General features: G+C 40.1%; 1 protein-coding gene and 1 long non-coding RNA gene across 3 annotated transcripts in view; one reads left to right on the top strand and one right to left on the bottom strand.

The window, feature by feature from the left end:
- The window catches only part of CBLB (Cbl proto-oncogene B), a 61,261-nt gene extending 38,229 nt beyond the window's left edge, over window positions 1-23,032 (bottom strand). The window contains exons 1-4 of one of the 2 annotated variants that reach the window (XM_083736313.1): window positions 22,077-23,032; window positions 21,300-21,474; window positions 12,486-12,736; window positions 278-424 (exon numbers count right to left, since the gene is read on the bottom strand). In XM_083736313.1, the coding sequence (XP_083592439.1) occupies window positions 278-424; window positions 12,486-12,736; window positions 21,300-21,467 (566 nt within the window). In that variant the 5' untranslated portion in view covers window positions 21,468-21,474; window positions 22,077-23,032. Of the gene's footprint in view, window positions 1-277; window positions 425-12,485; window positions 12,737-21,299; window positions 21,475-22,072 lie in introns of both variants that reach the window. The other variant, XM_083736314.1, reaches the window with a different exon arrangement.
- LOC310843874 lies at window positions 23,025-24,935 on the top strand. Its single transcript, XR_014563729.1, has 2 exons — window positions 23,025-23,673; window positions 23,743-24,935. It is a non-coding gene; the product is annotated as an uncharacterized lncRNA (long non-coding RNA).
- The last annotated feature ends 480 nt before the right edge of the window (window positions 24,936-25,415 follow it).

The following is a 25,415-nucleotide window of genomic DNA, read 5'->3' as shown; positions in this document are numbered from 1 at the left end:
CCTCCCCCATTGCATCCTCAAGTAACTGTCCAGCACACCTTCTTTGTATTGTCTGGGGTCTGTTAACATCTACTTCAGGCAATTAAGTCTGTTGTGAATAGTTTGCAAGGCACTTTAGTCACATCTGGTCAAAACCTTATGTAACAAGTGTCTCTTATGTACTTTTCCTTATACATAAATGTTAAAAGGATACTAAAAATGGGGGGGGGGGACTTCAGGACATCCTTGGGGATCATATGCAACACAAAAAAACTTTTGCAAAATTGACTATACTTACTTCTCACCGAAAAATTTCTTCCAGAATTCTGCAGCATCAGCTTTTGTGATACGAAAGTTGTCACCCTGGAACTGACCATTAGGAAAGATTGCCTTGATTTCTGCAAGCATGTGACTGAAGATGAGGGACAGCTTTGTAAGATTTCGCCTTTCAATGAAATAAAACAGGGGGTAAACTAAGCAAAATATACCTAAGAATTCTCTTGTTTGAAAGGAAAATGAAGACCTGAATTTCAAAAATTCAAAAAGCAACATGTGTCCCATGTTTTCTTATTTTTAAGACCACATTCATACCACAATTAAACAGTGCTTAGAAAACATTTGCTAAATAATAATACCACTTCTTGGGTACATTTTAAGGTATTTAAATAAAAACAAAAGACGTATATTAAATTTGATAAATTGTTTATGTAGACTCAAAAATCTTCAGTAAGGGAAGTTACTGCACTTTAAAAGGTGAAATATAGCCATATTCAATGCAGTTGTTTCATAAAACTGTTGAGGTTATGTCATAAGAAACAGCAAAAATTGATAGCTCTATTGTTACAAAACAATGCCTCAAGTAGCCACTGTAGGCAATCAGCACCATATAAGAGAAGATTTGTAAGACATAGTAAGACAAAGGAAAACAACTTGTTGATACTTATTGAATGATATCCAGGGAAATCAATTGGTTTTACAAAAGGAAGTGGAATTTATTTTAAAACACACATTAAGTTATTCTAAGGGCAAAACTGCTTTTCACAAAGTTCTTTCTAGCATAGATTTATTTAATGTACGCATAACATTAAATTTCACATTCTTTCCTGCAGAGGCACAGTTTACTTTCAAATAAAAATGAAACATGTTCCAGGTGTACAAAAAGAAATGCAGGCAAAAATACTTTACTAGCCCATTTACTAATGTCCACATGCATGTCACAGGTCAGATAGTGAGCCCAGAGAGCTTCTTGCTTTGATAAAAATTGCTAATTGTCTTAGGCAAGTAGCAAATTACAAGGTTGGCCTTGATCTCAGCTTTTCAACAGCCTGCAGTTTTCAGTGATTAACACACAGGGAAGCTTCACAGACTTGTATTTTTCAATGTACATAGTACTTTACACGCAGTAACATTAGCAAGGAAACAGAAAAATTCTGACCCCAGGGAGCACACAGTCAAAATCTGGGAACCATTCAGAAACTGGAAAAGCAAGGTTGACATTTTAATGTCCCATGATGACTTGGAGTGATGTTACATTGGGGGTATTGTGATTAATTAAAGTGACAGGCAGCTCAGAGACACAGACCCTGAACAGGGAGGCACAAGGCTGGCATCAGAGTGAGACCCTGACAGATGGCCAATGATGCCTCTCCTGTGTGCGTTTGAACATATATTTCTCTCCAAACTAGCACACTTTTCTTATTCAAAGTAGTCTGTGGTATGTCGTTGATATTTGAAGTGTATGTATTATTAACTTTGTAGTGTTCTTCCTTTTCGTTCTTGTGTAAATTCTATTCTTTAATCAAGTTGTATTTTTTAAAAAGTCATCTTGGTCCACTAAGAAAAGGAAAAGTGCTAAGACATGTCCTAAACAATGCTTGTACCAGAAACTCAGTATTAATGAAATATCTTACTACCCAGGAAAGGTTCTGGAGCTGCCTGAGCCCCAAAGGCAAATTTAATGCACATATTCTGGTAATGCTCAAAATTGTGTCTGATAATATCCAAATGTAAACCAAAACCCAACCCTCCAATTCAGTAACTGTCATACCAAACTGAGCAACAGTATCTTCAAAGGTGCCCAAATCAATGAATTTTGGAAAGATTTGATCCATCATCTTGATTCAGAAGGGTATCCAATGGTTTCCAAACACAGACCCAAATCTACCCCTCTAGCTCGGGAACTGTTGTATCAAAATGGTGCCATTTGTAAAGGTTTGTCCCACCGTTTTGATTCAAAATGGTATCCAGTGGTTTCAAAATGTAGACAAAAACAGCTCTATCTTGGGAACCGTCTATGTGACAACACATCAAGAGGCACCCAAGTTCATAAAGGACAAACTACTCTCCAAAATATATAGTAGATAAACAACATAATTAAACAACTTAGTTAAACTCAGATAGAAAAGGGGTGAGAAACAACTAGGTGGTGAATAAGTGATATCAGTGACTAGATCTTCAGCCTATGTAAGCACAAACAACTATTTCTAAATGTCAACTGTGGCATGCCCTGACCCGCTCTAACAGCTAGAATTTCCCCCCAAAGTGTGTAACCATCATCTCCTACTTGTAGATGAAAACCACTGCATCTTGTTTGTAACCTCAGCAGATAAGATAAATGATCTGTTATCTTTCCCCTGACAACCTCTTAATATTTTCTCTTTAATATTCTACTCTAGGCTAAACTTACCCAGTTTCTTTAGCTCTTCTTAAGATTTGCCTTTGAAACATTTATAGTCTTTTAGAACTCATCTACTATATTGTTTCCAATTTGCCAAAAATATACACAGCTCCACATGGTATTCCAGATGTGGTCATAATTTGAAAGGATGCTCTTTTCCTTCCTTGTAATGCCCCAAAGCACTAGAAACTCCAATGAAACACAGATGAAAATGTATCTGCATGCACAGACCCTAGAACAGGCATAAGCAAACTTGGCCCTCCAGATGTTTTGGGACTATAACTCCCATCATCCCTGACCACTGGTCCTGTTAGTTAGGGATGGTGGGAGCTTTGGTCCCAAAACATCTGGAGGGCCGAGTTTGCCTATGCCTGCCCTAGAACAAGTGTTTCTGATCAGACCACAAGCCAAGCTGGTACTCAGGAAAGGGTGGGGAAGATACTTCAGAGCAGGAGAAAGGACAGCTTCCTCCCCTGCCACTCACCCCCAAACCTGTTTGTCCATAAATCAAAGGGGGCCAGTTATTCAGCTTCAACAAAGCTCTTGATACCTATCTTTAATATTCATGCCTATGTAATGCATTTTAGCAACACATTACCTTAATATGCCAATAAAGTACAGTGGCACCTCGGTTTACAAACTTAATGGAAGTCCATTCTTAAACCGAAACCGTTCTTAAACCAAGGGGCAGTTTCCCTAATGAGGCCTCCTGCCGGTGCCCTTCCACTATTCGGATTCCATTCTTAGACCGAGGTAAAGTGTGCAAACCGGGACACTACTTCTGGTTTTGTGGAGTTTGTAAACCGAATCATTCATAAACAGAACTGTTCTTAAACCAAGGCACCAATGTATACTGGATGCAAATCAAGGAACCCGCACTAGCCTACAGAGAACACACATCTAGGGGCAACAGCTTTCAGTATGCAATCACTTTCCTTTAGTCCTGGTGTTTGCAGCTTAGCTTTTGAAGCAGACTTTAACTTGGTTGAATTGACAAATATACTGTAACAGGTTCTCTTTAAATACCTTCTTCCCAGACTCCAGCTCTGGTCAGGATGGGACTCACATCTATCCTCCCTTCTCCCCTCAGTCAGGTGTTGTTTGTGCTCTGTACTGACCAATTAAATCATTTTATTTCACCCTACTACAACCACAACCTGAAATAATATACTGTGGGCAGGAAGGAGGAGAGCACCAACATACATGAATAAATACCTTTAAAATACTTTAAATAAGGTATCTGCAACAAAACATCCCTGTGTGTTAAAGCTTTCAATAAAAGGGTTCATGTTCAATACACAAGCCAATCTGGAATTCATAGGGTAGAGTGGGGAATCCCAGGAGGGACAAAAAGGCCAGTTTTTCTTCTCACCCTCTCCTAACCTGTCAATGGATTCTCAAGTAACTTCTGTGGCCCGGAGTTACTATCCTCTAGCTTAGGCAGGTTTGAGAGCTACAGCTATTCTGGACTGGAATAGATGGGACTTCAGTTGTCCATGCTCTGGTGACCTGCTTAGATTACTGTAATGTACTATTTTGTGGGGCTGGCCTGAAAGTCTGGAGGCTGCAGCTAGTGCAGAATATGACTGCTTGGTTGGTAAGTGGGTCAGCCTTATGGGATCATGTGTCAGCAATCCTGAATCATGCACTGGGTATGCAATTGTATTTAAATGTTTTTATATGTTCTATATGTTTTCAAATATGTTTTTATTTTATTTTAAATTGCATTGTTTTATCATTTTGGTGTTTGCTTTCTTCCCTGGGCTCCTTTGAGTGGAAAATTAATACAAATACAAATTAATACTAATAAAATAAAATGCAGCTGCAATGAGGCAGAAGCAAAAAGAACAGAAACAGAATTATCTAACTGCAAAAGTCTAGTTTAATAAATATATTTTAAGGAGGTACCAAAATACCATCGGAGATAGTGTCTGTCTAAATTTTGTGTCTGTGTTTGTATAAAATAAGTACTACAGATTACATTTAACTTTCTAATGAAATAATGGGTTCTTATTACAACTCAGTATTTTGATCTATATATCATGAAAGGGACCAAAATCCCACTATTCTTTATTATTTTCACCTGTATGTTTCCCATCTTCACACATATGAAGTGCTCTGTCTTTTCTTAATATCATTCTGAAGACTTCAAAAGTGAAAGGAAATAATAGAGCAAGTTTTCCTTTCATCTTAAGCATCTTGTTGAATACTGCTCTTCAGTAATGAGCTTGTAGCACTGATTAAAGTGGAAAATAGTAGTTTTGTTTCTTTTCATAAAGCTGAAAGGAAAACCCTCCTACACTCTCCTTCTCAAGACTGAATCCCCACTTTGTTGCTCAAGCATCTTGCTCACATTATGGAACCTTTTTTTACAGATACAGAATCTCCCACACAACTTCTCACAACACTAATTTCTTATAAGCCATATTACTCAATGTAAGACTGGAGAGAAGGCCTGATCTCCCCATGAGGCTATGGACATTTTCATTAAGGTATTGGTATGAGTCATACAACTAGATAATCCAAACTCGGCGCAAGCATTCAGCACGGTAACATTGCTGGCCATTTGGTCTCTTAGCATGTCAAATTGTAATTGGCCAGTACAAGCCACTACCTCTGAGCCACTCACCTTCTTCTCAAATAATCACAGGAAATAAGACAAGAAATCTATTATCAATAGACTGCAACTTGTTTAACTGTGGGCATTACTCATACAAGGAAATAATCAAACACAGGTCTACATGCTGCAAAAGTATTTTGCTTGATTGTTAAATGATGTGCTACTTGAGACTGCCTACCAACTTTAAATATTCATACACAACAAATATTCCACTTTTTGCAAATCATGATAAAAGCTGTGAATAAGGCACTTGCTTTATTTCCATTTCACTAATCTTCATATAAACGTCTTCTATTCCAAAGCGAACATGTCAAAAACAAAATTTCCGAAGCACTACGTTTGTTTGGGAGGAATATCTATATATCCCATTTACCAAGAGTATCCATGTATTCACAGTGCCAGAGCCAACACAGCTTACTAAGCAGTTCCCAACATCTTGATTTCCTGACTATTATGAAAATGGTTCAGATATGAGTCTTCAAACTCACAAGGCAGTGTCTACTGTTGAAAGGGCAAACTATACCAGAACTCAAGTGAAAGATGTGTAAGCTGCAATATGCTACCAATAATTTAAGTCAGTATGACCATTTTTCTTCTGAAAGCTGCAGTGCATTATATTCCCTAACACTCTTTCCTCAGATTCGAAAGCCCACAAATAGCGTGTATAAATGAGTTACATCAGATGCTTAAGATGGAAGAAATAACGACTAGAGAAAAAGCTACAAGAAATGTATGCAGGTAATTAGAAATTCCACTGCAGTAGGAATCCCATGTCCAACCACAAATTATATGTCTATGAAAAAATATTCTGTGGGCCTGCAGAATGCTCACACTCTTCATTTGTTCTAAACGCTGCTACTGCTGAATTTGCATTTTGCTAAGCCATTCCTGCCTATCATTTACCTGCAGTGGAGTTGCTTCCAACAGCGTCACTTTTCCAGCTTAAGATTTCAGAAACCTGTATAGGCTTGATACACTTATCTTCACACCACAGGTCTATACTGCTAAGACCCAAATACATTCCACTAATTTGTTCTAGGCAAGGTTTTTCAGTTTATTATTTTATTGTCATTTTAAATATATCTATCTTTAAAGAACCCACTGAATTCAAGGGCCTTACCTGGGAATAAGTCCTACTGCACTAAATGAGAGTTTCTTCTGAGACATGCACGTAATTGTGCTGCTATGCTATCAAAGGGAACAAAATGTTCAGATCTCTACATGCAATGAAAGGCCAATTCTATACAATGGTACCTCAGGTTACATACGCTTCAGGTTACATATGCTTCAGGTTACACACTCCACTAAGCCAGAAATAGTGCTTCAGGTTAAGAACTTTGCTTCAGGATAAGAACAGAAATTGTGCTCCGGCGGCACGGCGGCAGCAGGAGGCCCCATTAGCTAAAGTGGTGCTTCAGGATAAGTACAGTTTCAGGTTAAGAACGGACCTCCGGAACGAATTAAGTACTTAACCCGAGGTACCACTGTACACACATACGGCAAATTCCTCAATAATGTTTTAAATTGGACTTGTATGGAAGCACTTGTGTGTACCTATGGGATAACTGCCAGTTTTCCTTTCCAGCTGCAGCTCCTCACAACTTGACGAATATAATTCACAGTGTGCATGTGGAACACCACACACAGCACATTTCCAGCCTTTTGTGTTCAACAGAAACCTAAACAAAAAGCTATAGGATAGACCATTTTGCTCAGTTTCCCTACAGAAGAGAAAATTAAAAAATCCCCCATACAGATGCAACAGCAGGTTTATATCTAATGGGAGTGGGGGTTGGTTGCCTTGCTTATGCTTATCTTATTAGTATCTCAGCATATAGTATTAGGGAGAAAAATCTAAGCACAAGCTGCTTGACAGTGGAATGGTGATGGACTCTCCTTTAAGCAGAAGTTGGATGGCCATCTGTCATGTGTGCTTGAGTTGAGATTCCTGCAATGCAGAGGGTTGGACTAGATGACCCTTGGGGTCTCTTCTAACTCTACAATTCTACAATGCTAAACATAAAAGGAATGCATACATTCCATACAGATACAGTACAGAAAGTGGGGTGGGGTGAGCAGGGACAGGAAAAAGAAAATCATTAAGTTCTTAACAGTAAGACTGACTTAATGTATTTAATTTATGCTGCCTATCTTTAAGGTTCTCCCAATCCAAATGTTATCAACAGCTCTGAAACATAAAAGCAACACTCATTTATTAAGTTTAATTGAAGATTGGATACATTTTGATTAGCTTAAGGGGTTTTAGAGGAGGCACTGTTGGTGATTATTTGCACTGCAGACCTTAAAGCATTTACTGTTCTAATCACTGAGAGAAGGAACTAGACCTAGTGATTTTATTCATAAACGGCACCAGCTCATTGCTTCTGTACTGCAAAAACAGTAGTTAACTGGTAATCTTAATAGCTAACTTGGAGGGGAAAGGGTTTAACTCCACAAGCACATTATTATTTATTGCTCTTATCATAGAACAATGATTAGGCAGGTTGTAACATAACCAGATTACACACTATTTGGCATCAGAAGGATCACTGCTTGCAAACAATGTGGTGCTCTTAAAAAAGAAAAATATAGTTTGGGCTACATGAACATGAGGGATAATGCAAACATTTACTGTATAGGCGACAACCTCTCATCTGGATACCAACTGAGTCAACAACAAACTATATCACTAAATGTCTCTGATCAGCACTGATTTTATTATGAAGCTCTGAAAGCCATTACTGTTCATAATTCACAGAGTATTAATAGGATTAAAAGTAAAAGATCAATACCATCAGGATGTTGCTTCCTTTTCATATTTCAAATAAAATCTGTGTCTACTCTAATGTTAAGGCAGCATGCAAACAGCTTCTCTGGGACAAGGATGGAGAAATGTGATCCTTCAGATGTGACGACTGATCATGCTGCCTAGATCCCCAAAACTGGAGGGCCACAAGTCCCCTGTCCTGGATTAACACACACTCAGGAAATTTTGACAAAATGATGACACCAAAATACATAATAAAAACAAAAGCAAACCAACAACACCCCCAACATGATCTGAGAAACATATACTAGGAAGAATCCGAGCCACTGTGCATTGCATCAGCCACAGTCTTTTAACACTTCTCAAAGGCACATCCAGAACACACTGCAATAGTAACATCTGGAAATGGCCAAGGCACTTTCATAGTGTATATGAAACTTACATCATCTATTTCCATTTGAATTTTACTTGGCATCACTCAATGATGCATACATTCAAATGCAACACCAAATGGTGCTAGCCACAGTTATTATAGAAAAACCATTATGACCAGATCTGTCTTCTCCGAGAAAGGTGTAGCTGTAGTGGGCACAATAGCCAAAGCAGAACAAAAGCACTCCTGGCTACAGCATTCACCTGGGCATCCAGAGGCACAGCCAAACTGCAAACCTGATCCTCTACAGGGAATGCCACTCCATCCAGAACAGCATGTACTCCCAAACCAGATCAACTTGTCTACTGGCCATAAATACCTCTCTCTTGTCTGGATTGAGCTTCCACCTGTTAGCCATCTACAGTCCATCACGGCATCCAGGCAATGGTTAAAAGGTTCTATAATCACCTGTGTGTTCCTTCATTGCTGTTTTAGTCCTCTTCCTAAGCATTTCATTAAATAAACAAGGAACAGAGTGCAATACAATGAGCAGGGGCACTTGGGAGTGATCCTATCAACCAATTCAGGTCATCTTCCCATTCCACAGATCAACCAGGGATTTTGTGGGATTGTCAGCTGAATTGGCTGGCCTCCATGTTTTCAGATAAGAATCATTTCCTATTCTCTCTTTTATCAAACTCTTTAACAGCAACGAAATATGCTTAAATTAGCAATTTTAAGAAGTACATTTTAACATTAGAATGCACATAAAACACTCAGGCAATAACTTCATCACTGCAGTATGCCTGGACTTAAGGAGGTTTTGATTTGTTTTTGTCATAGACTGCCAGAATATATTTCTGAAAAAGACAGCAATGTGCCACTTCAAAGTACTTCCTCTTTTAAAAAAAAAATTCTACCAGGCTTTCATATTTCTAATTAAGACATTCTGTTCTGAAAAACAGTTCAAATAAGCAACATTAAGTTACATCTAAACACAGCTTGGGGATATTTATTCATCAGTTTGAGCTCTCCTTTGCCATGAATTGTAAAGTTCACAAAGGATTTGCCATACCTATTTTTTAAAAACATTACCCTGTTCGCTTTAACAGGGAAATGATTTGTGTGACAACAGGAAGTAAACTGAGAATCACTGGCCAAGTTCAGACATAACAAGCCAACCACAGTTTGTTACATGAATATAAATGGAGGACCTCATGCTTCTAGTTATGTATGTCAGTGGTCCAGTTCAGATGCAAGATCCTAGCACAAGCCTCAAGTAAATGTGTCTTCCCCTCCCCCTTTGTATGCAAGGGACAAAAATCAAAGCTTTCACTAACAGTAACAAACTGTAGTTTCTTGCTGTTTTCAAGTGGCAAATAGTAATTTATTCAACCAATTTTATTAATAAGCTAGGAAGCTTCAAAACTCCTCCTACTGAACACAAATAAGGGGGAGCAAGCTTGCCTGAGCATGTGCCAGCTCACCCATAGTATGTTGTTACATCTGAACTGAGTCACTAACATTGAGTAAGAAGAGGTCCTTCATCATGAAGAAGACAGTGTTCATCTACCCTCTCTCAAAGAAACTGAAGACCCAGATCAGTATACTACTCACTTATGTTTCCACTGCTTCTTGGTTTTCGTAGTTGCTCTCTAATATGGAGGCAGAAGTGAGACTTGCAAATAAATATACACAGTGTTCCCTTTCAGTGTTCATGCCGGGCAATCACTTCCTCTTTCAAGATACAGGCCACTTCCCAATTGCATGCGTTTGGCACGCATATGAACTCTTTTGCACACTGTTTTTGCCATGAAAAGGAAGCAGGATAGAATAGGGCGGGCTTAAGTGCATCCCACTGATGCGCACGGTGCCTCGGAATGCAACCCCTAAACAAATGGTTAGTTGCCTGTACTCCATTTCGTTCGTCCTCTTTCTTGATTTTCCACCCCCACTCCAGCAAGACACTGAGCATCCTTAGATTTCATTAGGTTGGGTTGCGCTGGCAGCAGAACTTAGGGTTGTTGTTTTTTCTACATCTGTAAATGTCCAGGTTCACTGAGAATGCTTATTACCTGCCTCTTGTTGTTTCCCAAAGCTGGATTTATAAGAAGTACAATCCAATGCAAGTTTAGCGAGAAGTAAGTCTGGATTCAATGGGATTTATTCCCTATTAAGTATGTTTCGGATAGCAACTTACATCATCTATTTCCATTTGAATTTTACTTGGCATCACTCAATGATGCATACATTCAAATGCAACACCAAATGGTGCTAGCCACAGTTATTATAGAAAAACTTCCCCACTCTTAAACCTGTGTTTTGAAGTGACGTTTTCCCCTGCATCTGACATTACATGGGATCTACAAACTGTGTAAGGATTTTATAAATAAAGGGGAGGAGGAGGAATGTCCCTGTCAAATGCAAAGTAGCATGACTAACTTGATATTTGCAGCTTGGCCTATTAAAGTCAACAACAGAACCACACTTTGAGAATGAAAGAGTATCATAAGCACTACTATTTTACTATGCTCTTTAACACACACTCAAAAGTTCACAAATGCTCCATTACACATAAACTCTTTATGGGTGCATTTGTTTTAAGTCAGAAATGAAGAACACCCTTTCCATAGTTTAAAAAACTTTGAGACATTAATTTCCATTTGAATTTTCCACCCATGCTTAACATCCATGTCCCTTCACTCTTGCATGATTCCTTCACAAAGCAACATTCTTAATTATTATATTCTTTCCTGCTACTTTCTCAAGCACATACAAAACTTAACTTGCTCAGAAAATAATTTCACTCAAATCAATATATGAAGTAGCTTTTCTTGCCACTAGGATTCAAGACTAAAATACCTAGTATTAATGCCTAGTCTTTTAAATAAATGTTAAGCTCCATGACACAACTTTGGCGGGATCTCTACAGGCCACAAAGGACATGAAAGATGAACAAATAAAATCAGAAATAAAAAAATGTCCAATAAGTACTTTTAACTGTGTGTGTTTGCAACAGTGATAGATTTTTTTGGTGTACCATGAACACTGTAGAATTGCTCCTGCCCTGGAGTGGGATAAGCTAAGAAACCTTAGCTTCCTGTTACTTTCAAAACCAGGAAACATGTTTTTTTCACTAACTATCCATGATAGCAATCCCTAAGCCTTGGTTGTTACTGGCTTGCCAATTATACAACAAACCATAATTTCTGGTTCAGATATAATGGGAAGCTAAGGCTTCCTGGTTTTCTACAACAGAGAAAGAATGCTGGGGCTATGTATCTCAATATGCTGCTTGTTCACAAGAAACCATGATAAGCCAGAATGATTGGCTTATTATTAAGTATGATCATTGTCACCAACACCTTACTTCATGAAACCAGGAAAACAAGTGTCACATTAATATTTTGGAAATGCTGACAAATCCAGCACCAAACTCACATTGGCCACAAAGCATCTCCAAAACTATTTTAGATAAATACTGAATGGAACTACCTCCATTCCACTTTCAAATTTCTAAATAAATAAGCAGGGTCACCAACATGGTTCCCAAAGGGAGACATGCACCCAAGAGTCCTTCCTGGTATCCTCAAGGTCCCTCTCCGCACTGAAATTAGACTTGAATATGCATTCTATTGAAACCAATAGAATAGGGTGCAGTGTGCACTTGATTGCAGAGTGTGTTTGAACCCATAGCTGTTTCTCCAGTTTGCATATATTCCATTCCCATAGGCCCAAAAATATTGGTAACCCTGCTGTTAGTGTAAGGCGTCATGAAAGCAAACCTCCAACTCTGGCACTCTAAAGAGGCTATATTCCTATACAATATGAACTGTACATAAAAAGTAAGACTTCATAAGAAAACAGTTGCATCAGAAGTTCACTTAAAAGTTATGAATACTATAGAAATTTTAAAAATACAATAGTTACTAGTTCACCTTCAGGTCACTGTTTTCAGAAAATAAACATTATGTCCTTAAATAGTTAAGTATCCAAATACTGCTGAAATATACAAATAAAGTTGTGCTAGAATTGGCCATGACCAATTAGCCAAACAAAGTTTTCTTACCTGTCCTGTGATTGTTCTTCATACATCCTCTCTTTCCCCTCTTTAAAAAGTCTTATAGCCCGTTTTGATTTTTTCATGAGACTGTCAATATAGATTTTAAAATATTCATTTTCACTGAGCTGTGCAAGTTTCTGGTTGTCGTCATACTTGCTCAATATAAGTCGCAAGTGTTGATAGGTATCTGGTAAAATGTCAAGTATATAAGGTGGGCTGTTTTTCAACTGAAGTTTGGGGTTCTGACACAGTCTCACCTAGAACCAAAAACAATTTCACGTGAATGATAAATTATCTAAATGGATAAAACTTTATTGTATATCAAAGACAGCATCTGGAAGCATATATTTAAGCCAACACATTGTATATTGTCCCAAGCAATCCTAGCTTTGCTGATGAAACAAGAACCATTTTGTCAGGTCTGCGCTGCAGACATTTGTAGCATTGAAGAACATAAAATACTTAATTTCAAACGTAGAGGAAAACAACAGCTTTCACTCTCCCTCCTCCCACCTCTTCTTTCATTCCTGCAAGGAAACCCGATCTCGATTTGAAAACTAAGAATACCACATGATGTCCAAACTTGGGGGGCTGAAAACATGGTTTGATCCTGGTTCAGATGTCACATGGAAGTACGGCTAGTTCAAAATCAAGAACAAATGCTTTCTATTTCCTGGCGGACATGAAAGAAAAGAAGAGGAGTGCATGTGAACCCAATGCCCACTGCAGCTTATTCTTATACTGGGAAACGATTTCCTGTTACCTCTGAACTGATTCAAGTTGTCAAAGTGAATGGAGTTGACAAGATGAAACATTCAAATAAGACTGAAAAATATAAATCCCATGCAACAATTGGAAGCAGTGTCCAAGACCAATGAGTTGCATATCAAGTGAAGTAACAGAACTACAGAACACATAACTGATGCCAGGTTAATGACATTAAAATTTAGGGGGGAAATTTAGCAGTCTTTTAACATTGTTTTCACTACCAGTGTGACTAAGTATATTTATGAGGCAATAGCTGATGATGTCACACTATGAAGGAAAGGAGCTACCATTCACGGAATGAGAGTTGTACTCATACAAGTTCAATGCTGGATGCTATCCATTGCTTACATAAACTTCAATAAAGATTTTAGCGATATAAACATGTGAAAAGCTATCAACAGCATAATGCATAAATAGAAAACTACTGAAATCAAAACTGAATCAAGACTTAAGATGAAAGGGGGAATATATAAAACACCACTGTTAATTCTACATCCTATGACAGGCATAGGCAAACTCTGGCCGTCCAGATGTTTGGGATTACAATTCCCATCATCCCTAGCTAACAGGATCAGTGGTCAGGGATGATGGGAATTGTAGTCCCAAACATCTGGACGGCCAGAGTTTCCTATGCCTGTCCTGCGAAGATGGTCCAACACGACAAATATATGCATTAACATATATGCGTTAACAATAAGCAAGAAGTCATCAGCTATTGCAATAAAAAAACTGACCCATTCAACTGTAGCTTAGTTACCAATTACAAAACATGCTCCAAACTGAGGAAACATTAATTCTGATAGTAAGTGTTCATTAACTTTTACTGGTTGGATTTTTCTTTTCTAGTAAGTACCTAGTGCTTTAAGTAATATGCAATTAAACAACATGCATGCAACAAGTGATAAATATTTTCCTGACTACAACAAAATTATGCAGGAAATAAATATTTGGCCAGTTAAAATGTTAGCAAGGGTCAAATATCTGGTTCTGTGAAATTACAATATTGAGCTTTTGAGGGAGAAGAACCACAATATTTGAAGCTGCAAGCACCTGCTTCAGACATTATGAGGATTGAGAGTGCCTGACCAGGCTTCTATGAGATCTTTGTCCCAGGCCAGTGTGGTGTAGTGGTTAGAGTGGGGAACCAAGGTGCAAATCCCCACAGAGCCACAAAGCCCACTGGGTACCCTTGAGCCACTCACAATATCTCTAAGCCTAACTTACCTCACAATGTTAAATGGAGCTGGAGGGGAGTGCATGTGCCACCTTATACTACTAATAATAGGACCTCTGAAGCATTCTACCTTAAACCATTATTCCAAAGGGCTAACTCCATCCCAAACTGAAAATGCTAAGTCATTGCTGGAAAAAAATGTCAACGACTGAAGCACTTACTTCATCTACTAACAAAATACTGAGCAGCAACCCAGTCATAGATAATACACTCTCAGAGCTCCATTTCTAACTTCTAAGTGTGAAATTTGAACACACAACTCCTCCAGCTACTCTTCTTTAAATATTCTATAGCGTCCACAGTGGAAACAAAGTCTCCTACTGGAATTAGCAGCAGCAACAATATCTGAGCACGGTGGGATTGGATATTTTACATCAAACTCTAGTCAAATCATTGGTCTATCCAATTTAGAAACTGAGATATGAAAACTAGGAGCTAAATGACACCTTAAACCTAGGTTATGAGCTCAACAACAGAATGTCTAGGCGCACTTTTTTATAACAAGAATACAAAGCTGAAAATGAATGAACTGCAGCTAAAATCTTATGTTCATTTTTCACATGGTCTAGTCCTCATCTGAAGACTTCAAAAAACAAAGCCATGCTTCCCCTGCCTGCTCCCTAATATTCTTAAGAGGCTGGAAGTGGGGAGGCAGAAAAAGGTCCTCCTTTCCTTCCACTCTGCAGACGAGCCCTGGATTCTCCCTACACTCCCTTTCCTTCATATAAATATATCTTTTTGGCACCAAAATGAACACATATTAAAGGCCTCTACAACTGATGGCAGAGACACCCACCTTGAGTGTTCAGTTCGCAAACCTAAGATTTAAGGGTCCTCCAATGATCCCACTGCAAAATTTGTGAGAGTGTGAGGTAGATAACTGGCTATTGTATTTCAAATTAAAAGCACATCATACATTAAAAGTACATTAAACAAGACAACTTAAACTTAAACAAAACATGTTGGGTTTAAAAGAAAAGAAAGTTTTTAAGTCCCCAATCCATGCACATTTTACTTGGGAGGAAGCCCCACTGAACTTGGTTGGGATTTACTTCCAAGTAACAGTAGCAATCTTAGGCGCAATACTGCACCCTGAACTCAGAAACTGCTCGCATTTATGAAATTCCCAGTCGCAAAACGCGCCTAGAACAATGGGAGTTTCAAATGTTGGGTTTATCTAGTTCTATCTAGATAGCTCTTCAGTCTTTCAGTCAGGGGGTATTCTGAACCCTACCTGGAAAGGCCAGGGATAGAACCAGGAATTCTGTGTGCAAAGCAGATGCTCTACCACTGAGCTGTAGCCATCCCCTATTCTTACACTGTGTGTTAGCTTTCTTTTATTGTCATCCAGCCTGGAGGCCAGATGTCAAGAAGAAATGCAAGATATAAATATTTTAAATAAACAAGCAAAACATTCAAGTGGCTTTTCAAACTAATTAGCCTCTCCTATGAAGTGTATAACAGGGACGCAGGTGGCGCTGTGGGTAAAAACTCAGCGCCTAGGACTTGCCGATCGTCAGGTCGGCAGTTCGAATCCCCGTGGTGGGGTGAGCTCCCGTTGTTCGGTCCCTGCGCCTGCCAACCTAGCAGTTCGAAAGCACCCCCGGGTGCAAGTAGATAAATAGGGACCGCTTACTAGCGGGAAGGTAAACGGTGTTTCCGTGTGCTGCGCTGACTCGCAAGATGCAGCTTGTCATGCTGGCCACGTGACCCGGAAGTGTCTTCGGACAGCGCAGGCCCCCGGCCTCTTAAGCGAGATGGGCGCGCAACCCCAGAGTTGGACACGACTGGCCCGTACGGGCAGGGGTACCTTTACCATTACGAAGTGTATGCAATTTGTTTATTTCACATTATACAGTTCTACATTTGCCATCCATATAGATTTATATTGTCTGACATGTAGAACGTAGCACTGGACACAAACTTACTGAATCCAATCAAATTCAGGCAGCACAATCAAAATGCCTATTACCTTCTGCTTACATAATAAGGTACTGAAATGAACAATAATTTGTGTAGCTTCCAAGAGTTCCAAACACTACCTCCAAAGTTGTCTAGGGATGTTTATCTCCACCACTATCACCACCAAAAAATAGCATTAACATCTTAAGCGATTGTGCTACCATCTCTTAGGACACAGGATATCACACCATTCCTGCAAGGAATTATTAATGGCTTGTTTTAACAGACTTTTATTGCATATCTCTTATTATGAAACTTTTTAATATGGAGCTATGGACAATAATCTGTCATTTTTGTTATGAAACGCTTGGAGTGAAATATATACAGAAAAACTGCATAGTGACTATTTAGATATTTAAAAGATAAACCATCATTTTAATTTGTATAGTGATTTTTTGTAGAATATGCAACAAACTTGTGCTTATCTATCAGATCATCTGGACGATAAATAACAGGCTTTTAAATACAGCTCCAAACCAGAGAAGCCTTTGGCACTATGTGACTGAAAATGAACCATGGCAAGCCTTACCCTCATGTGCCACACACATGGGAAGGAGTTTAAAAGCTTCCACTTCCAGTTCAGTAAAATCTGATGTGCCCGTTACCTAAGGTAGTGGTGGAGGAGGGGGGGGAGTAGCTTAATCTAACTATATTTGAACTAAGCATTGGCAGAATAAACCAAATTTCCCCAAATTTGGCATAAAGGCTTAATTCGCAACACATGCTATGTGAAACTACAGCTTACCATTACCAGGACCACACAAACATGTGGATTCCTAGAGAGAAACTTGCAGCCACAGCCACTTTATTCCTCCCTGCACTGAGCCTTTGGCTGATTAACATTCTATGCTCTTTTAAATGTGTTGGGGGGGTTGGTTTGTTTTATTACATATTTCGTGTTTTCATTTTGTATTTTTACATTGGAATCTCCCGGGGAAGGGCAGTCTACAAATTTAATGAAGAATAAAAAAAAAGATGCAGGTTAATATGCTTAAACTCTTTCCCCACTAAGCACATGCTATAGCTAGGAGAAAGCTTAAACACAAGCCTGGGTTTGGAAAACCCACTAAACCAAACACTTACTAAGCTCAATGTGCCAACAAAAAGTCCTGGAGATGACCGGCTGTGAATTCCTATTTGGGAGCCCATGCATTTATGTGACCCCAGGAAGCCACAGTTCTGTTTACCATATTGTGCAAACCAAGCTAATGATCTTACTCAAAACAAACTTTCAAAGGGGGGGAGGGCGTAATAAGGGATACCATGGCTTATTCTTATATGGCTGAGTGTTATAATTGTACTTGGGCCAGTTAGACTCTAATCACAAAAACAACCTCATCATATTGAGCAGTCTCTGGTATTTTCCTCCACAGAATTCTGTTGCAAGAACTGCATTGCAGGATCAAATCATAAGCTGCATTTAATTTTGGAAATGCTTTTACAATCTAGTATTTATTTTAACTATGAAAAAACATCCCTTTGCCATCTGCTAACACAAAAGATGGCTGAAAAGTGTTTGTTCAAATGCATCCTCTCCACTACAAGTACCAAATACTCAACTCTAGATACAAATAACAGGATTCTAACATCATGACATCATCCTGTCTGGTATACTTAATTTAATCTGGAGATAAAATGTGATTAACTGACAAAAGCTTAAATGGGATACATTAAGATCCAACTGAGGACACTTAACCAATGGAAGAGGGGGGTGGGGGAAGGTATAGCATCTAGACTTCCTAAAGCCTTCTGTAAAACAGACCCTATACTCTCGTGGGCAAAAACATTGGCTTGGGCCCTAAAATAAGTTAAGTTAAAGAAGTCAATTTGTGACAATTGCCTTGTCACTGTTGGCAGGGGAGTCCTCTGGAAAAGACAGAGGGATGAGGAAACTTCTTTCATGAACTTCCATAACTTAAAGGGATACAAGCCATTGTAGCAAGGCTTTTAAAAATCAAGCAGTAATGATGTAAACAATGAAATCTTTCACAGTTTGCATAGTAACTGAAACAAGAAAACAACATTAGAAAGCTTTCTGAGATTTAGACCTAATACCACTTAGAGAAAAAATCTCAGGTTACATCCCTACATCTGATGAATACTGCTAATAATTTTACATTCCAAGTGTTAAAGTACTGAATGCCAGTTATAAGGCATTATAGAAGTTATGTCCAAATTAAACCTTACATAGACAATTTAACAATACATTAATTTTTAGACCTGAATAACAGTATCTTTTTGCCATTCAGAACACACCTGCTAAAGTCTATACCCACAAGGCAACTTCCTGTTCTCCTAGATTACAGCTACAGCACACAGACGCAAGTACTGTAACTAAATCTGGGCTCACTTACAGCTGTATGGAAAGGGCCACTGTAATGAACTACAGTACTGCATTTAGCCATTCTATGAACTGATACTATGTTAAAACTAGTCATTCATACTACTTTTGAAGTGTCAGCAAATCAGTGCTTAGGATGGGGCAACAGTTGCTGCTTCAGAGAAACACCTTAAGTATGATGTTACTATAACCAAATATGCAAGTATAATTCAGTAAATTAATCAGTCTACTTCACCACTAACTACATATATCCCAGACAACTGTGATTGTTTCCATCATACGTTTGCTTAGCTATATAAATAGGATAGAGGTAGCATGCCAAGGAGGCTTGCTATTTAAAGTTATAAACCTAAAAAAAACCTTACTTGGACATCAGTCCCATTGAAATCAGATAAATATGGTTAGCAAGATTGGCAAGATAAAGTTTTGAGGAAGTGACAGTGCTAGATATAGAAACAATGCACAAGGGATAAATGAACCTAGGTTCACAAGGGGCAACTAAACAAAATCCTAATTTTCCTCCAGGAAGGCTTTTGGGAAGTAACATGAATGTAAAAAAAAGGAAATGTTAAAAATGAAATCTTAATTTAGTAGAAACATGTTAAAAGCAAAAAGATATCTACATCTTTAAACTGAATACATTAAAAAAACCTGACCCATGGAACTCAAACAGCACAATAAGTAATGTCTATATTATCATGGCCTCAATGTATATCACAAAACAAAGATCCACAGAGTCTGTAGAGATGTCTGCTTTGTGTTATGGACTGAGCAGCCCAACTCTAACCATTTTTTACTCAAGTTCTACTGAATCCAGCTGGAGCTACTCTGGAAAGCATGGCCACAGATCAATGGTAGAGCACATATTTGTTATGCAGAATATTTCAGATATGATCCCTGACATTTTTAGAAGGATTATATAGCAAATGAAGTGAAAGACTCCACCTGAAAAATGCCTAGAGAGCTACTGCAGACAGGACTGGACTAAATTGACAAATAGTATGAACTGTTCTAAGGTAGACATGAACTGGTATAAGATGTTAGTCTCAAGTAATGTCCATAGCACTGCAGCCTAAGCAATGCAGTTTTCTCAGTTCTCATGTTATGGATTTTGTACTGTATCAAGCAGGCACAAAAGTGTAACTCCAGAAAGAAAAGAGGGTTGATGATCAACTTGCATAGCATAAATTATGGAAAATCTATAGGATATCTAAACTGAGACTAAAGTAACTTGCCCTAATCAGGTAGGCAGATAAGGTATTACAGGCACACACTTTAGCCTGAATTACTGCCAGTTTTAGCAGTAGTAGTAACCTTTAAAGTTGTTCTGAAATCTCTAGGCTGGCAACACATACAATCAGAACTTGAGTTCCAAAGAAGTTTATTTCTAGACTTCAACACCAGGAATCAAATGTGTGACTTTTATGCAATACATTAGTCTTGAATTCCAAGTTAAGGCTTGATAATAATTGTAAAAGGCCTAAGAATCAGTTGTGGCTATTTAAGCATCTTCATGGAGACATTTACTGCTTGACAAATGAAAGTTCTATTGCTCTCTCAATAAACGTTCACTTCAAAGTTGTAAGAATTCCACCTAGTTATATGCAATAATATTCTTTACCTATATAGAAACTTCATATATCCATTGTAGGTGAAATACCAGCCATAAAGCCATGAGTAAAGACTATTCTTTTGTTTTAAGAATTTAATGCCAACTGATGTTGCTTGTTCAGTTGTGAAGGATTAAAAAGAAAGCCATCAATCATCCTCATAGCCAATGCTGCACACTTAATTAAATATCTGTCCTGTTGCCTTAGTAATGAACCATATTTTTCTGCAGTGAGAAAAGGGATGTTGCATACAACTTAGTAGAAGTTGCAATGACTAAACGTGCTAACTATTCTACAGCAATATTTAACAAAAGAAGTGATTCCAATTCAAATAAAGGTTAACAGATAATTTTTGAGTCGTACACCATGCCTCCATGGTAAACAGCTCTCCAATAACTATTCAAGAAATCACATAATACATTTTAAGGAACCATTAAAATTGAAAGCCAAGGCCATTAAGTTTTGTTCATTCCTACGAGAGAAAGCAGGGGTTTTTTTATTCCCCTAAACTGCAGATTGAACTGCATGCATATGATTAATGTAAGAGTGCTTCACAACTTGATTACCTTAACTGAAGTTTCATTTTCAAGAAGATATTGTAACAACATGCTCCAGTGAGGAACCAAAGAACATTTGGTTCATAGGAAACAAGCTGCTTATTCACAACCCTACAAATCTCTACTATTTAAAGAACTGTGCTTATCAAAAGGTACATTTAAAACAAATGGATTTTCCCCTCATCTGTATTAAGGAGAAAACATGAGCCAAGGTTAAATGGGGATCTGCCATAAATATGAAAACACTCACTCTTTCCAAACAAGGACACAAACTGATCTGACCATACATGTACACATATAAATAGTCTTGACTATTTTCTGGTACAAGGACTCAACTGACAGACTCACCACTTTATCCATTAATTTCCAAGTTTTTTCTACAGTCCTGCGATCAGCAGCTGCTTGCTTGGGGGGGCCAACTGCATCCTGAATAGCATCAATGAAGCCCAGAATACGCCCTTTGCGGGGGTTTCCTCCTCGGCCACCTGGGTTCCGGCCGTTGAGGGAATTGGCCATCTGGGATCTTTATGTTGTAAGAAAAAGAAGAGTAATGTATAATATCATGAAATCTCCTCACCCAAATTGACACCCACACCCCACCTTCAGCTAGCTAATCACCAAAGGGCAAACACACAGTATAGTGAAAGACCAGGTTAACTTTTGACTATAAGCCCCCCTCCCATCACCCACCCCTGGTAACTTTTAGTCAGAAGGAAATGATCTCTGATGGATCACGTCATACACAGTCACTGACGGTACCTTAGCACAACTTATGGAAATATACCGCCTTAACTATCTTACAAAAAAAACAACAACCCCACACCACCGATTTTACCCATCAACTTCCTTAATACCTTCAAAATTTAAAGTCACTGGTGAACAGTGATAAGCACTCTCCTCCGTTTTTTAAGTTCATGCTTTGTCTCCCTCCTACATGCTCTCACAGATAAATGATTGTCCACACATGGTTTGAAAGGGCCACACAACACCTAATACCTAACCAAGGCACTCGTGGTGGTTGTTTTCAAGTGGCAAGTTCCCAAACACCAAGTCTGGGTGGGGTGGGGATTTAAAACAAATAAATACAATAAAATATCTTATGCCAGCTACATTCAATATACCTACAAGTTAGCAACCTGGAACGATATTTGTAGATATGTATTCTTAAAATGTGGTTTTTAAGAGGGGGAAAGAGGTGGGGGGAAAGGAAAATCCAAAGGAAAACGTTGCTAGTTTTTGTAGATCCCAACTCTCTCCAAGGTCAGTTTCAAGCAGCAGCAAAGTCCCCCCTCACGGGGAATGTCGGAGGGGTCGGGGGTGAAGAAAGAAGACCCCCAAAAAGCAGCCCCTGACGAGTCTCTCTGGCCCCCTCACTTTGTTCCCTCTCTTCGCGGAGCCTCCCGTCCTCCTTCAGGCACACGCCATCCCTCGGCGCAGCCCGCCGTATTAAATCCCAGCAGTTTTCCTGGTTCCGGTTGCTCGTCGGGCGCTTTCTGTCCCTCGCAGCAACAGCAGCGGCCGCCGCCGCCACACGACACTCTCCCTTCCTCGAAGCCTCGTCCCCCGCCCGGAGCCTCAGGGGCGAGGACTGCAGCAGCACAGCCAACAAAGAGGACGGGACGCCGCTCCCCACCACAGTCTGTGCCGTCGCTGGGGCTCCTCGGGGAAACATGGGGGGCTAATCCGTCCCGGCGGGCCCGTCGTCGTCGTCGCCGCCGCCGCCGTCTCCTCAGCAGCAGCAGCAGCCCCGCTGCCCTCGCTCATCGCTCTGCCCCGGTGAGGGGCGTGCGGGGGCGGCGCTCGAGGGGCCGGGCCGGGCGGCGCTAGGACCCGCCCGCAGCCGAGCCCTCCTCGGGAAGAGGCGAGCGAGTGGGCAAAGAGCTCGTGCAGCCGGCGGCAGACGCGCCTGCGTACTGTGAGGGAGGAGGGGGGCGCCTCTGCCTCTCTCTAACGGTGCTAAGGTTCAATTCCCTTGACATTACCCAATCAAAGGTGAGCGCGCGACTGCTGATGGGGGGGGGGGGAGGGAGTCAGGAGGAGGAAAGAAAAGCCCAAGCTGACAACTTAGTAAGGCTCCCCCACACACACCCCGCCCAACTTTAAGAATTCTGGGGGCGGGGGAGGAGGGGGCAGTTTGTTGGTCCTCCAGTTCCTGACTGATAAGGATATAGGCCAATAAGAGGACGGAGAAGGACTTCCGGCGCTGAGGGGGGCATTTCCCCCCTTCCCTCCTCCTCCTCCCCCGACTGTGATTCATGAATCGGGCCGAGAGAGCCAAAGGAACTTCGTCTCCGCAAAGTATACGGGGGGTCTGTGGGAGTGAGGAAAGCAGGTGAAAGAGGACCGAGGAGGCCGGCGAGGGGGGGGGGCGGTATGATAGAGACAAGGAAATGTATCCGGTTTTGGAGGCAAGGGAGGCTCATGGGAATAGGAATAGGCACCGCCTCGGGGGGAGTCTGGATACGGAGTGTTACGTAAGGAGCTCTGCGTGTTTTTTGCTCCGAAGTAAGCTCCCCACCCCGGATTCAGTAGCGTGTTACCAGGCCTACCCCACCCCGGCGATCGTACTGGTTCAGGTCCCGCGCGCAGTTTAATCCTAAACACATTTGCTCAGAGTTGACTTGACGCTCTTGCCAGGCACACTCAGCCTGCGGGGCTTCGCTTCGCATTAGGATTGCGGAGCACGAAAACCGCAGCAAAGTAACTCGACCGCTGAGGTCAAGTGGGCTTGCTTCCCGAGCAAAACCTGAACGTCAGTTTTAAACATTTCCTTCCCTCCCATCTGTTCCAGGCGACATCAGGCTGCCATCCTGTCGACATTTCCCCGGGGAGTAAAACCCACACGAACTCTCAGCAGTGCCTACTTCTGAGGAAACAGACATGCACAACCTTGTGTGCCGCAGAAATCACCCTAGGTCTGCCTGTCAATCAATGGCTGAGGTCTCCTGCGCATCGACTTGGAAGTGAGCCCCACCAAATTCAGCAGGGCAACTTTAGAAGTGTGCACTGCACAAGTTTCACTGCTCCCCATAGAACAGCATGCGTGGTTTTCCCCCCAATGTCTCTTTTTACTTGATCTCGCCCACCAAAGTTAATAGTGTGTGAATTCAAAAAGGGCACTTTGAAGCAATGTGTTTAACTCGCAACAACCCAGAGTTAGATCAAAGTGCCAAAAGGGTGATTAAGGAAGGGGAAAATGTTTTCATTTAAAACATAATCTGTGATATTAATGTTGCTTTCTTGGAGTTAAGAATTCACCATAACAAGTAATCTGTTTACTGTGAGATACAGTTGATACCACAGATGTTGACCATTAGATGTCAGAGTGCCATTGTCACATTTCCATGTGTTATGGTGTCCTAGACCAAAACCAGGTAAGTGAAGCACTGGGCTCTGGGGAGGAGGCACAAGGGCCCTGGCAGGGTCCTAGAGTCCTCACATCTCCTTCTCAAAGCCTAGTTTGCACTTTCCCAGCTTTGGGAAGGAAGTAGAGGGGCTCTTGAGACCCTGCTACACCCTTGTTCCTCCATCCCAAAGCCTGGCACCCGGCTTAGTCAGCTTTGGAAAGGCAGAGCAAGGGCTGGTTTGTTTGTGTGTGAAATTTGGCCTTGCTCCCCACCACCCTTGACTATTGTCAGTGCAATCTATGCATATTCACTGAGAAGTTCGTTCCACTGTATTCAACTGTGGTGCTTACACTTAAATGAATTCACATAGGAATGTTTGATACCTATATGTATAAACCTGCATTTTTCTAAGTAGTACAGAGGTGCCCTAACAATTCAGAGATACACTTCGTGCTTCCACCTTAGCAAGGAAACAGCATACAAATGGGGATATGCAGTGGGGGGGGGGGGAGAGAGAGTAAATTTAAGGAACCACAGGAAGAGGGGGAGGGAAGTTGAGGCTTGATATGTAAGGATTATTTTTGTTGAAATGTTTGTTATAAATGAAAATCATAAATAAAAAACTTTTTAAAAGGAAGCAGCGTGCAAATCACTTATTTTTAGGCCTTTCTTGCATGTGCCAATTGCAGATTTTTGAATGTGTGGGTTAAGTACCCTAACAATTTTGACTCCACCATAAAACTAGTCAAGTAATATCAAGTATTTCTATTATATTGGGTAAATTCATATGAAGAAAAGGTAAATCAGTTACCAGTACATTTTTAGGGACTTACTTCAGCATTCATCCCTTTTTGTGCTTCTGTTTCTCTTGAATGCATTACCAAAAACAGTTTATGGAATTTCATTCTGACAAGTGTGAATAAAAATCAGCTAAAAGAGGGCTTTAAAAATATCTTTATCCCTTCAGAGAAACTAAATCTTACTTGGTTTAAGCATAAGCTTCATATAGCCTGGGAATAGGAGGCAAAGCATTTAGATCTGCTGTGTAGATGTAAAGGAAGAACTTCATCCTTCAATGTTTATTTCAAAATGTGTTATTTCCTGAGAGAATAGCTTT

The sequence above is a fragment of the Podarcis gaigeae genome (assembly GCF_964106915.1).
Source record: "Podarcis gaigeae genome assembly, chromosome: 4".
Classification (NCBI taxonomy): Eukaryota; Metazoa; Chordata; class Lepidosauria; order Squamata; family Lacertidae; genus Podarcis; species Podarcis gaigeae.
The sequence above is the reverse complement of the archived record's forward strand: the minus strand, read 5'-3'. Positions and strand labels throughout refer to the sequence as shown.